Source organism: Labeo rohita, chromosome 5 (assembly GCF_022985175.1).
Source record: "Labeo rohita strain BAU-BD-2019 chromosome 5, IGBB_LRoh.1.0, whole genome shotgun sequence".
Taxonomy (NCBI): Eukaryota; Metazoa; Chordata; class Actinopteri; order Cypriniformes; family Cyprinidae; genus Labeo; species Labeo rohita.
The window spans coordinates 15863901-15876214 of NC_066873.1; the positions used below are offsets into that span (position 1 = coordinate 15863901).

General features: G+C 35.8%; 1 protein-coding gene across 2 annotated transcripts in view; it reads right to left on the reverse strand.

Annotated features, from left to right (window-relative positions):
* The window catches only part of cert1a (ceramide transporter 1a), a 35948-nt gene extending 23780 nt beyond the window's left edge, over positions 1–12168 (reverse strand). For both annotated transcript variants that reach the window (XM_051109301.1, XM_051109300.1), the window contains exons 1-3: positions 11714–12168; positions 9948–10082; positions 4767–4883 (exon numbers count right to left, since the gene is read on the reverse strand). In XM_051109301.1, coding sequence (XP_050965258.1) covers positions 4767–4883; positions 9948–10082; positions 11714–11800 — 339 coding nt within the window. In that variant the 5' untranslated portion in view covers positions 11801–12168. The remainder of the gene's footprint in view (positions 1–4766; positions 4884–9947; positions 10083–11713) is intronic.
* Between the last annotated feature and the right edge of the window lie 146 nt (positions 12169–12314).

Below are 12314 nucleotides of genomic sequence, written 5' to 3' on the forward strand. Positions count from 1 at the left end.
TTTCTGACTGAACCTGCAATTGCGTGTTATAAAGTCAGAACTGCGAGATATAAACACACAATCCGGAGAAATAAAGCTACAATTAAAAATAAATAAATAAATAAATAAATAAATAAATAAATTGCGAACTTATATCTCGCAATTCTGACAATTTCTCAGAACTGGGACTCTTCCTCAGAATTGTGACTTTATTTCTTAGAATTGCGAGTTTATTTCTCAGAATTGCACGTTTATTTATCAGAATTGCAAGTTTATTTCTTAGAATTACGACTTTATTTCTCACATTTCTGACTCGCAATTATGTGTTACAAACTGATAAGATATAAATTTACAATTCTGACAGTTCATTTCTTAGAATTGTGAGTTTATTTCTCAGAATTGTAACTATTTCTTAGAATTGTGATTTTATATATTACAATTCTGACTTAACTTGCAATTGCGTGTTACAAACTCACAATGCTGAGAAATAAAGTCAGAATTGTGAATTTATCACATTTCTGACTAAACTTGCAATTGCATGTTATAAAGTAAGAGCTGCGAGATATAAACTCACAATTGACAAAAATTAAAATTGTGACCTTGTATCTCACATATTCTGACTAATTCTCAGAATTGTGACTTTTTCACAGAATTTATGTCTTAGAATTGTGAGTTTATTTCCCAGAATTGTGACTTTATTTCTTAGAATTGCGACTTTATATCTCACAATTTTGACTGAACTCGTAACTGAGTTTTATAACGTCCGAATTGTGAGATATAAACTCGCAATTCTGAGAAAAACAGTCAGATTTGCGAGTTTATATCTTTATAAAAACTCGCAATAACAAACTCATATCTCACAATTCAGAGAAAAAAAAATTCTGAATTTAGCATCACACAATCCTGAAAAAAAAATAAATAAATAATAAATTTTTTTTTTCAGAATTCTGAAATAAAAGTCGCAATTAACTTTTCCTATTTCTTATTAAGTGGCAGAAATGGGCTTCCACAGGTTTTTGAGTAATGGTACAATTATATTTCACAATGAATTTGTTTTAATTTTGTTTATCATTTTTGTTGCAGGAAGAAGCGTGAACCAGAAAGCAAGAAACAATTTCCATACAATAAAAGAGACTGGGACAGCTTTGAAAATAAAGTAAATAAACACACCATAAAAGTGGACCATACAAGTAATCCATTATATTACAAGTTGTATAAAGCCATATTGATAGACTACAAAAATTGAATCTGTTATTTTCTGAAATTGTGCCCATGTCTGAAAATGTGAATTACCGAGTGAGACATTTAAGCAAATTACAGCACATTTCAGATTTTCCCTTTAGAAGACTTTGAATATAGTACACAATTCATATAGACCATTTTTTTGATTGGTGCTTTTCTGTCCTTTTTTGAGTCTCCAACCCTTTTTTATTCTATGGAAAAGCACATAATGGACATCTGCCACACATCTCCATTTTATTGCGTAACCAAAGACAGAAAACCATAAGTTTCGAACATAAGTTTGAGTAAATTATGAGTTCTTTCATTTTCATTTTTGTGTGAATGATTCTATAACTTAAAGAAACCAGAAAAGCTCCTGTATGGAGTCCTAAAACAGCTTTTTAGGTCACATGACAAATTTGCATTAACACTCTTCACCAGCAGATGGTAGACATGGCCATGAGTTTAAATCTACCAGGGAATATTTGTATTAAAATGTATTTCTGCTGTGTTTGTGTACTTAGATTACGATGTTCGCAGATGACTCAAACACACTAATTCACATGAATTCATTCAAATGAACTCACTGACAGACATGATAAAAATTTAGCAAACAAACCCACTGTTGAGGTTTTATAGTTCCACAGAGCTTCAGTTTATGCCTTTATGACCTTCAAAACAAGCATTGTCTCTCTCAGTCCAATGCACAACACACACACACACACAAAAAACAAACATAAAAAAACAGCAACAACAAAAAAACAAAAAAAACAATGACACTTTAAGAGATGAATCTGAAATAGCTGCTTAAACAGCCAAGCTCTCCCACTCACTGTCAGAACAACACAACTATACACACAACCACCCTTTCCTGGATCCAAACACCAGCTGTGTAGAAACAGCTCCGCTCCTTTTATTGAGTTCAGCTCTACTCAGACATGTAAGAGCCATTCAGATCAGCACATTCCTCAGGACCCTCCCTTTGTAAATTTCTCTCAAGACATGATATGTCACTGCAAACCACTGCCAAACTTCACTTGCACAATAAATATCTTGCTTCTCCTCACGCAAAAGAATCTTAGCCAACATGTCACTCAGCAGAGCTGAAGTATTCCAGGACATCCATACTTCCCTGCTATGTAAAAAGCAGTATGTCAATGAGTCACGACACAGTAAGCAAACAGGTATTAAGAAATGGTTTAACAAGAACATTATTTTTTGTAGTTTGTTAGTATGTCATAGGTAAAATATAGTTTATTTAAACTGGTTCTAAGAAGTGTGTTCTTTTTTTGTGTGTGTATATTTTTTTGAAAAATAAATAAATAAAACAATGACTCTTAAAAGCATCACGTGGAATATCATTAAATATCAAGTAAATATAAAGTAGAATATCAGTAAATATCAAATAGCATGTCATAATTAATTTTCTTTTTTATCTTGAATTCAAGTGAGTGTTCACATTTTGATAATTATTTCCAAAAATATCTTTAAGTGATAAGGTAAATAGTATTTTAAAATATTTCTATCATTGATTACGGATTTATAAACACTTAATCGTATTTTTAGGGAGTCAAGAATTGCAAGACGAACTTTTCAAGAATTTCTTTCTTTTAATGAGGCTTTTTCTTCATTACGATATTAGAACACTTGAACCACCCTCATATTTTTGATCAAATTTAAAAAAAGATTTTTTTAACATTTTAATTTAGAAGTTAAGACATGCTCCAAATCAAGGTGCATCCAAGTCACTTTATGTGTGAACTAATAAATTAACAGCTTAATAGATATCAATAGATTATATCTTGCAAGTCTGTCTTTATAACATGCAATTGGGAGTTATTAAGTCAGAATTGTGAGATAAACTTGCAATTCTGAGAACATATCAGTCTTTTATTCCCCCTCAAAACTGGACTTACTTATATCTCGTAGTTCTGATTAAAAAAAAAGAAAAAAAAAAAAAAAAAAAAAAAAAGTCAGAATTGCAAGATACCGAGGTCAACAGTTTACATACACCTTGCAAAACCTGCAAAATTTTAATTTTACCAAAATTAGAGGGATCATACAAAATGTTTTTTTATTTTTTTTATTTTGTACTGACCTGAGTAAGATATTTCACATAAAAGACGTTTACATAATAGAGAAAATAACAGTTGAATTTTTTAAAAATACCCCATTCAAAAGTTTACATGCACTTGATTCTTAATACGATGTTGTTACCTGAATGATCCACAGCTGTGTTTTCTGTGTTTTGTGATAGTTTTCACCCTTTCCAACAATGACTGTATGATTTTGAGATCAATTTTTTCACACTGCGGTTCAAATGCTCACTGATGCTTCAGAAGGAAATTCAATGCATTAAGAACTGAGAGGTGAAACCTCTTTGAATTTGAAAATCAGGGTAAATTTTACTATTTTTATCTTCTGGGAAACATGTAAGTGTCTTCTGTAGCTTCTGAAGGACTCTACTAAATGAAAAAAATACGATATTTAGGCAAAATAGGAAAAATGTACACATCCTTATTCTGTTCAAAAGTTTTCACCCCCTGGCTCTTAATGCATTGTGTTTCCTTCTGAAGCATCAGTGAAGCGTTTGAACCTTTTGTAATAGTTGCGTTTGCGTCCCTCAGTTGTTCTCAGCGTGAAAAGATGGATCTCAAATCAAACAGTGATTGCTGGAAAGGCTTAAAATACACAAAAATGCTGAAAAACCAAAGAGTTTGTGGGACCTGAAGGATATTTCTGAAGAACAGCAGGCAGTTTAACTGTTCAGGACAAACAAGGGACTCGTGCACAGCTATCACTTAAAATAAATAAATAAATAAAAATACACACCGCTGTGGATCATTCAGGTAAGAACAAAGTATTAAGAATCAAGGGGATGTAAACTTCTGAACCAGGTCATATTTATAAATTCAACTTATTTTCTCTTGTGGACTATATGTAAATGTCTATTATGTGAAATATCTTATTTCAGGTCAGTACTAAATAAAAAATAACATGCATTTTGTATGATCCCTCTTATTTTGGTAAATTAATTAACATTTTGCTGATTCTATAAGGTGTATGTAAACTTTGGACCTCAACTGTATAAACTCACATTCATGAGAAAAAAAAAAGGCAGAATTATTGCAAGTTTTCATCTCACAGTTCTGACTTTATTTCTCTCAACTTTAGTTTATATCTTGCAATTCTGCTATAAAAAGTAACAAAAAACTTTTTTTTTTTTTCCCAATGGGCTTCCGTACGCACCACTACTCACCTTTTATTATTATTCACTGAATTCATAATTCGAATACAAATTTAGATTCAGCCAGGACTGAATTCTCCACTAAAAGACTCCACAATGGCTCACTGTAATTTCAAATGACTGCACAAGGAAATGATAGCCAAAAAAAAGCATGCAAGACACATTCCACTGAACCCTGCCTCCAACACCTTCCCTGCCTCAACATAAGACAAAACACCCAATCAGGTTCTGCCACCCAAACTTGATCACTCACTATCAGAAAGACATTTGAGCTGAACTACAGATTATCTAGAGGCTTTGCTGCTTCTGATGGACTCACCTTGTGGAGTTCAATGGTATCGATCCACTGCTGCCGGAGCAAAGGATGTTCAGCCCTCAGGTACCAGATGCTGTCATTCACACTGATGTCAAAACGGCATTCATCAAACTCATGAGGCTGAAAGAATAAGAACATTGAAAACAAGAACAGGTCATAACAATGAACATGCTGGAAAGTGGAAAAAGTTTATGGGCCATGTTTATTCAAATCTGTCTGCCATTATGTTTTTGGAGCACATTTTCCTGCTGTTCCTGATAAACAGCTCCTTGCCACCGCAACATAGATTTGCATCACTGAATAGGTCACTGAAAATCTCAAACCGTTACAGATGGCAGATAACAGTAATACAAAAACTGCAGACTAGCTAACACACAAAAGGGAAAACCACCAGATGCACCAAAACACATTTTAAGCAGTGCAAAAAAAAAAATTCTCTATAGTTTTTAAAACTTCAAACTTTACCAATCCATAACCAGCTCCATTACTGAAGACAACTGAAGTTAAATTATTAAAGTCCCCCATAGTCAAAAATTGTATCCCTTAAAATTCATCTTCGATCGCCAAAATGACAAATAAAACATTTCTTGTGAAAATGATTTCCTTATGCCTTAAAGGGGTCATTGGATGCCCATTTTCCACAAGTTAATATGATTCTTTAGGGTCTTAATGAAAAGTCTCTAATATACTTTGATTAAAAATTCTCAATGGTTTTGTAAAACAACACCCTTTTTACCTTGCCAAAATCAGCTCTGCAAAAATCATCTCATTCTAAGGGGTTGTTCCTTTAAATGCAAATGAGCTCTGCTCACCCCGCCCCTCTCTTCTCTCTGTGGAAAGACTGTCTTGTTTACATTAGCCGCATTTAGCCGCTAAATTTCCTAACTACCACATTATAAAGAAAGGCGATCGCAAAGATTCATAAAAAACGCTTATACTCACTTCTGCTGTAAGTGAAGCTGGATCATGAACGATTCGTGCGAACATAGACAGATATATGTAGATTGGGAGGCGCATTCCCTTCACAAACAAATGTAATCTACTGCATCTTCAGCGGCTCAGATGTCGGGAGTAAATGACGACCACTATGTTCATTATTACATCCAGCAACACGACACCTCAATTACTCAATCAGAGATATTCTTGTCTAACTTACATCCCTGCTCTGGCATCACAACATGGAAAGTTACTGGACTGTGACAGCTGGCCTAAGGTGAGAGCTCATGTCAATCAACTATTGTGGGAGTGGCCTCTGTCTGTGTGACGGCACAAAGACAGGCATCTGAGAACGGCTCGATTTTATTATTTTTACAGATTAATTAAAAACCACTGCATGGATTTTTATCATTGTAAGGTAGATTTGTACATACATTGCCAACACACAATGTTCAAACAACATGGAAAAAGTGAACTTAGCATCCGATGACCCCTTTAAAACCACTTGAATGCAACTCTACCCCCCTATGCCTCATATACTATACACAGATCTATGAATATGCATATTAGTCATGCCTCCACTCAGTCACACAGCAACTGAACTGTAGTAAATGCGATTTAATGACGATACACGGGTAATGACTGATAAAACAATGTTTTTACTAGCGGTCAACTACAGTGGATACTGTAACATTCGTTAAAGTTACTTACTTGATGTTGTTTCTCTAAAATGCCCGGAAGGCTCGAATGCAGCCTAGTTTTTGATTCCAATTCGCGCCCGCAATCATATGCGTGTGAAGTGCGGACGCCAATGTGAGAATAGTGGTTCTGATTCTGTGCTACTTTTACACTGTTGTCGCAGGTTATTATTCAAGTTAGCGGTTTTGCCCTGTTAAATGCTCTGTTTGATGGTTTGTGCTGGTAATCCTATTGGTATATTCTGCATGCTATGATAGGAATCTATCCATTGACGTGATTGGTTATGTAAAGGGGTCATCGGATGCCCATTTTCCAAGTTGATATAATTCTTTAGGGTCTTAATGAAAAGTCTATAATATACTTTGGTTAAAAGTTCTCAATAGTAGTGTAAAACAACACCCTTTTTACCTTGCCAAAATCAGCTCTGCAAAAATCATCCTGTTCTGGTTGAGGTTGCTTTAAATGTTAATGAGCTCTGCTCACCCCGCCCCTCTCTTCTCTCTGTGGAGTGACGAGCCTGTTTACTTTAGCCACATTTAGCCGCGTTTAGCCACTAAACTTGTTAACTAGCACGTTAGTAGGAAAGGTGATTGCAGAGATTCATAAAAAAAAACCTTATACTCACTTCTGCTGTAGGTAAAGCTGGATCACGAATGATTTGTGTGAACATAGACGCATTTATGTTGCACTACACCTTGCACTAGGCCTGGGTTGTAAAGGTCATGTGTGACGTATGTGGAAGTACTGACTCAGTATTTACAAAGCAGATGAGCAAATAAAGTCAAACGCCCTTTACAAAAGAAAAAAAAAAAAAAAAAAAAAAAAGGTCAAACAACGATGTTATTTTGAAGTTAAAGGAGAAAATGAGATGGAGATTTTCGTCTTACCTTACCTTTTAGAACCGGAATACACAGACAAAGAACTAACCACACATGACCTTTGCAAGATAATTAGGCTACATAATGTGTGAAGTTGTAGACGTGCATCACAGAGCTAGTGCAAGATGAGCATTTGTGGTTAAAGTGTAAAATTTTTGTTTACTTATTTATTTTAAAAAATGACTGATCGTTTCGCTAGATAAGACCCTTGTTCCTAAGCTGGCATCATGTAGAGCTCTTTGAAGCTGCACTGAAACTGCCATTTGGACCTTCAACCTGCTGATCCCTATTGAAGTCCACTATATGGAGAAAAATCCTGGAACGCTTTCCTCAAAAACCTTAATTTCTTTTCGACAGAAGAAAGAAAGACATGAACATCTTGAATGGCATAGGGGTGAGTAAATCATCAAGAAATTTGAATTCAGGAGTGAACTAATCCTTAAACAGAACAAGTGCTTACATTTTGTGGTGTGGTAATGTTTCATGCATTGCATAGTAGACTGGGACATACTTTGCAATAAGTGTTTTCTGCAGGAGTAGTGGTTAGTAATAGGTATAAAAGTAATACAAGTGGTTGACATGAGTTTTTAGTGCTTTTGTAGAACAGCACTTATGAGAGACAGAGCACTGATCCAGGCCAGGACTGGGCCGCTGAATTCAATCAGTGTTTGAGAAAGATCTGTTATTGTCAGATGACTTGTTTTCTCCTCCTCAAAACACTGAAATCAACCAAACACAGACAATCCAGATTTGACTCTGGGATCAGCCCGACTTCAAAGACTTCACAGGCATTATTGTTCCACTCCTATATGATCAGTGTCCAGTCAGTCTTTGCAACATTTCATTCAGACAAAAGATCAAAACTGGATTCTAAAACAATCCTTTTACATCCTGATCTAGCTGATCTTTAGCAGCAGCCCCTTTAGATCACGTTTAGACATTTTCAGAGCAAGGAACATCACCTAGAAAACTCTACAAAGCTCTCAACATCATAAGCTCTTAAGGCTAGGAGCAATACTTTTTAAACAGGTTCTCTTTCTTTACACATACCCATTTTCATTGGAACAGGCAAAGCAAGAACTGCTCCCAAATCACCTTTTTCACAATGAGATATTTGATATGCGCCGTCACAGGACGTTCCTGCAGTTCTGCTCTCTCTGTTCTAATCCTCAAGACTACTTCAAATCACTCAGTACCAGAACAATGTAGCAACAGTGTCTCAACCTAAAGACAAAATGTGCCACAATGCAGCTTTGTTGGACATTTCCTTGTAGTCTTGCTTTCAAAACGTCTGCACTACATGCAGAACTCCAGCTCACAGACATCCACCAATATACGTAAATGATAATTTAATAACTATTTCTTTTTTTCCTAATTTACACAAGACTGGGATTTTTCTGGGGTTTTCTTAACTTTGTGGGAATACATATAATAACCTGCTTTGTGCTCAAGTGAGTTCAGTGCTGATTCACTTTAATGTTGAAAAAAAATCATCAGTTATGAAACAAGCTCTATTTCAGCTACAAAGCAGCTCTACAGAAGACAACAGTGTCATTATCCGGCTCATCAGTTAAATGACGTTTCACTGCAACTGTGTGAATGTTGCAAAGTTCATAAATTATGAAACATCTTCAAAGCAGCTCATTATTGTCATTATGCAGCTCAGTTCAAGCGGTTGCATTCTCATCCGATAACATCAGTACGATCAGATCAATAATATTTTATGAATATTAATTGTCTTTTGAGACCCATTATAATGCTAACACCATGAATTATTCAGATGTGGTCTTGCAGGATGTTTAATATGGATGACACTAGAATGTGTCTGTTAAAGGGGTCATCGGATGCAAACTTCACTTGTCTAACTTAAACTGTATGTAAGTTAGACAAGAATATTTCTGATTGAGAGATTGAGGTGTTGTGTTGCTGGATGTAATAATGAACATAGTGGTCGTCATTTACTCCCGACATCTGAGCCGCTGAAGATGCAGTGGATTACGTTTGTTTGTTAAGGGAATGCGTCTCCCGATCTACATAAATGCGTCTATGTTCACAAAAATCATTCGAGATCTAGCTTTCACCTACAGCAGAAGTGAGTGTAAGGTTTTTTTTTTATGAATCTCTGCAATCACCTTTCGTGCTAGTTAGCAAGTTTCGCGGATAAAGTAAACAGTCTCTCAGAGCAGCAGAGAGAAGCGAGCCGGGGCCGGGCACGCAGAGCTCATTTGCATTAAAAGGAACAATCCCTCAGAATGGGATGATTTTTGCAGAGCTCATTTTGACAAGGTAAAAAGAATTTTTAACCAAAGTATATTATAGACTTTTCATTAAGACCCTAAAGAATCAGATCAACTTGTGGAAAATGGGCATCCGATGACCACTTTAAAACGAAGTAGTGGAGTACCCTTGTATTTTCTACTCAGTGTCATTAAGATTCATCCACCTTTTCAAGAGAATCCCCCAAAACAAGTACAATCGCTTCCCGCTGACAGTAGCAGATGGATAAACACTGCATGATGAGCAGGAAGCATTACTGCTTGAATATTTTCACACTGTGGTACATATCAGCTCTTCACACCACTGTGCAGTCAGCATACTGTAGTCATGATAAGCCCCTGATGATCATATAGATTATCATGACAGGCCCCTCTACAGATCAGATGAGCCTTACCGTGATAACAGCCTTGCTGAGACAGATGGACCCTCTACAGCCGTACTCTTTCTCGTCTGCTGACCTGTAGTAACTGAGAATATTGCCCTTCAGCACTATCCAGCGGTCCTGCCATCCATGAATGTAGTTTGTCCACTGGAGATAAACAAAGAGTTAGTTGTTCATATCATGCTTCATATCATGTGGCTTAAAGTTATCACTTCAAGTACTTGCAACATAAAGATTAAACCTTCCTCAAGGTTCAAGGATACAAAGTTCAGCAGGTGACAGATCATGCTGCGTAAATTTTATAGCACAACTTACAAGCATTGTAAATCCTCAGAAGATAAAAAAGATATTTAAGTGATTAACAATGTACTGCTTTTCCAAAATTGCCAATGACTGCTTGTTTGTTGATATAAATTACCTCACATTTGAAAGAAAAATATAACTTATAAGTGTCAAATGTATTGACACACTCTTTCACACAGAGATATGTAAAAATGTAAGGGCTTCTCTAATATAACCTATAAAAGTAAACATACCTACTTACTCTTTCAAAAAGTAAAACAAATTAAGGGCTTCCCCTAAAATACCAAGTCTTGCAGCCAATAACAGCTTGCTTTTTGATACAAATGACCCCAAATATGAACGAAAAATATAACTTACAAGCATAAAATGTATTGATATACTCTTTCACACAGATACGCAAAAATGTAAGGGCTTCCAAGTCTTGTAACCAATGACTGCATGTTTGTTGATATAAATTACCACAAATATGAAAGAAAAACATAAGTTATAAGTGGAAAGGTATTTATTTACTCTTCGAAAAAGAAGGGCTTTCCAGTTTTGCAGCTAATGACTGCTAGTTTGCTGATATGAAAGAAAAATACAACTTACATACTCTTTCACACAGAGATATGTAAAAATGTAAAGCCTTCCCTAAAATGCCATGTAGCCAATGACTGCTATTTTGTTGATATAAATTACCTCAAACATGACAGAAAAATATAACTTATAAGTGTCAAATGTACTGACGTACTCTTTAACGCAGAAATATGTAAAAATGTAAGGCCTTTCCTAAAAAGCCAAGTTATGACGCCAATGACTATTTTGTTGACATAAAAAGTTATCTAAAAATATTAAATGTAGTAGTTGGATCATCATGTTGTTTCTTCCCAGCAATTTAGGGGGGGAAACGATTAATTTATGTCAAGATGCAACTACACGCTCTAATACGTTGCAGTACAAATATATATTTCATATATTTCAAGGGCGTTTGCTGCGATATAATGTAAACGATCCACCTTATAATACTCCTTACAAAGTCGTTTAGAACATAAATATTTATTACATTTACAATAAACTCTACAAAAATGTATTTACATCTCACAGCTTCAAGCGTTTACATAAACTTCACCACTGAAAGCGGCGATTCTAGGATTTATGGGGAACTGACTCGACAACCGCTCCGACCGAATCAGTCATACTCAAGAAGAGTTTATAAACGGTTTAGAAAAGTTTAAAAACCGTTTAGAACGGTTGTCACAAACCGTTGTCAACGGTTGTCTTTGAAAAGTAACTACACTAACGTTACCGTTTCAGTCGGTCATGTGTTTCAGCGCTCATGATACTGATTGTATTCGTAGGGCAAACATGCGCAGTCACAAAACTTCCAAAAGTTGCGACGTTTCAGCCACATTTAAGCAAACGAAAGTAACTCGCTAACATTAATTTCCACAAATCAAGCGCAAATAAAGTTGCACACTAAAAAAAACCTTGTTTACCTTACTGAGCTTGCCGCCGAGCTCGTCCAGCAGCTCCAACTCCGGGTCCAAATCCTCATCTGTACCCGACGAGCTGCAGTCCGACATCAGGAAAAATGACGAAAAAACTCCGCGGTCGTTCTGTTTCTAATTGCACTATATTACGTTATAATTTAAACAGACAAAACACCAACACTAGCTCCGAAGTCTCTTAAGCTCTGATGTAAACAGTGCCAGGTGTGAAAGCCCATCCTACTCGAGTATCAAACATCTGATCAAACAAATGACGACACGCAGCGACGACTTCAATGGATCGATCGAGTTTGTGTCTTCAAGTCTTTGATCCCTGTACTCTAGGAAACCCACGTGACCAGTCATGCAGTAGTGAAACATCAATACTGCACGTCTACAGCAACAATACACTGTTGTTTTGACATAGTGTGCTTGCAGTCGCTTGTGCACACACTTTTTACGAGTGTCTTCTGGGTTTTAAAGTTTTGGCTTTTATATCACCCCCTTTTGGTGGTACGAAGTATTACATAAAATATGTTCCATCACCTCAACTTGTTCATTACCTCTGAGAATCTGTTAAAAAACATCCTAAAACACTTAACAAATGCTC